This window comes from Orycteropus afer, unplaced genomic scaffold (assembly GCF_000298275.1).
Source record: "Orycteropus afer afer isolate SDZICR_OR568_19922 unplaced genomic scaffold, OryAfe1.0 scaffold00074, whole genome shotgun sequence".
Taxonomy (NCBI): Eukaryota; Metazoa; Chordata; class Mammalia; order Tubulidentata; family Orycteropodidae; genus Orycteropus; species Orycteropus afer.
Genome location: NW_006921661.1, coordinates 11633102 through 11635758, shown reverse-complemented (window position 1 = coordinate 11635758; position 2657 = coordinate 11633102). Strand labels below are relative to the sequence as shown.

Here is a 2657-nt window from a genome sequence, read left to right as displayed (position 1 = left end):
CAATTCCATGGCACATAAGAACAACAACAACAAATTGTGTGTGTGTGTGTGTGTGTGTGTGTGTGTGTATATATATATATATACATATATGTATATGTATACACACACACACATACAAGGTACCTACTATGGTCATTGAAGCCTTACAATTAATGAGCCACTCATTTTATGTAAGTATTAATCTTTGACTAGTTTTAGTGGAATATAAGTATTTGTAGTTGAACTAATACACAAACAAATGTAGTCTTTTTTGTTTGTTTGTTTCAGACTCTCATCTTGGAATTCTATACTTTTAATTCAGCATGTCATCTTTCCAGAATAGCACATCCTCATCCATCATTTTCTTGCTAACTGGTGTTCCTGGGCTGGAAGCCTTCCACACCTGGATCTCCATGCCCTTCTGCTTTCTCTATGTAATTGCTCTCTCAGGAAACAGCCTGATTCTCTTAGTCATTATCACTCAGCCCAGCCTCCATGAACCCATGTACTATTTCCTCTCCATGCTCTCTACCACTGATCTTGGCCTTTCCATATCCACTCTGGTCACTGTGTTGGGTATATTCTGGTTCAATGCCAGAGAGATCAGCTTTAATGCCTGCCTTTCACAGATGTTCTTTATTAAACTCTTCACTGTCATGGAATCCTCAGTGCTGTTGGCCATGGCCTTTGATCGTTTTGTGGCCATTTCTAATCCTCTTAGGTATGCCACCATTTTAACTGACTCCAGAATAGTCCAGATTGGAGCAGCAATTGTCATTAGGGGGACACTAATGTTGACACCAATGGTAGCGCTTCTTAAAAGACTGTCCTTCTGCCACAGCCACATGCTCCACCACTCCTACTGCTATCACCCCGACGTGATGAAGCTCTCTTGCACAGATACTAGGATCAACAGTGCAATTGGGTTGACTGCCATGATCTCTACTGTTTGTGTAGACTCAGTCTTCATTCTCTTTTCATATGTTTTGATCATTAAGACTGTTCTCAGCATTGCATCCTCAGAAGAGAGGAAGAAGGCCTTCAGCACATGTATATCACATATTGGGGCCGTTGCTATATTCTATATTCCATTGATCAGTCTGTCCTTTGTCCACAGATTTGGGAAACAAGCACCACCCTATGTACATACTATGATTGCTAACACCTACCTGCTCATCCCCCCTGTAATGAATCCCATAATCTACAGTGTAAAAACCAAACAGATACGTAGAACTGTCATAAAACTTCTCCATGCCAAAGAAACATAGAGTCATAGAATTGTCAAGCTAGACGGACCCTTTAAGATGATGCTTGAAGGCCATATTATCAACTTTAAAAAAAAAAAGTGTTTATTGAAGTTAAATGTATAATAATCCAAAGTTTAAGACTGAACATATTTAGAAACCAGCTAGTTTGATCCCTTCATTTTACAGATAAGCAGGCAGAGATATAAGAAGAGGAGAGATGAACTACTTAAAGACTTATGGCTAAAATTTCCTCTCCCCACTTCTGTCTGTTCCATATAGTTCTTGCCTGCTATCTCTGAACTCTGTGCCCACTTCTCAAGACCAGGACCTGTGTCGTGTTCACTACTGTCTCCATATACCTAACCACAGTGCCTGGCATATAGCAGCTCTTAATATTAGTTGAGCTAATGAATAAGTAAATAGTGTCTTAAAAGATGCATGAGGATGTGGAAGACATACAAGAAGAAAAATCTTTCTAATATCAGAAAGCTCTTCCTAATATCTATAGATATATTTTCATAAATGAAACCACACATTTTGAAGAAAACTGTACTACACGCTCCCCCACGGTATGAAGTTTTCACTCTGACTCACAAGATCTAGTATAATCTTACTCTAATCTTATGCAACTTTACATTCTCCTCTTTCCAATATAAAATTATTCTTGTTTAGTCATTAATGAGCACAGGTAAGTAGATCAGGAGATCATTTCAGAGACATGAGACATATTTGAATAAACTTCCAGTTTATTTTCTGTAAATTCCTCTCCCTTTCTATCCCTTGACTTGTTACCCATGGGCTCTCCTCCTGTTGTTGTTGTTATGTGCCGTCGAGTCGGACCCGACTCATAGCGACCCCTCCTTGGATTTCTGAGGCAATATCACTAAAGAAGTAGATTGCCCCATCTTCCTTCCGAGCAGTGTGGCCACTGGATTTGAACCACCAGCCTTCTGATTAGCAGTCAAGTGCCTTAGGCACTATGCTACCAGAGCTCCTCCTACATGTCCCTAACTCACAATGAATCAAAAACAAAACTCCAAAGTAGCTACAGGAAGGTCCAAGAAAAGACAGAGTTCAGATGATGTGGGCTTACAGACTGATTTGTGTTTCTTTGTTTCCATACACTATGTAAGATGAGTTATGGAGGGAAAGGGGAGAGAAGGATAAAGTGTGACTTTGTTTGTTAAGGAAAAAAAGAAAAGGATTGAAGAACTCAGGATCTTGAAAATGAAGAGGTTGCAAGAAGAAATTTCAATCTTGAGAAGCAAGCAGTGTAACAGTTCACATCCTTTCCACACACATTTTTCTCCACCACCTCACCCCACACACACCAATCTTTTAGCACTCCCACTGTCTGAAAATCCCACAAGTTTCTAGGTTTCCCTAACCAGGAGCAATTTGGACACTTTGGCAATTGGTGGTCTTCAGAGC

The 2657-nt window shown here is 39.9% G+C and overlaps 1 protein-coding gene across 1 annotated transcript; it reads left to right on the top strand.

Annotated features, from left to right (window-relative positions):
• Positions 1 to 302: 302 nt before the first annotated feature.
• On the top strand, positions 303 to 1247 carry LOC122150007 (olfactory receptor 51F2-like). The gene has a single exon (XM_042780951.1). It carries the CDS (start codon positions 303 to 305, stop codon positions 1245 to 1247), a length of 945 nt encoding a protein of 314 aa, XP_042636885.1.
• The last annotated feature ends 1410 nt before the right edge of the window (positions 1248 to 2657 follow it).

Coding starts and splice junctions, on each gene's coding strand:
- LOC122150007 (XM_042780951.1), top strand. CDS start 303: ATGTCATCTTTCCAGAATAGCACATCCTCATCCATCATTTTCTTGCTA.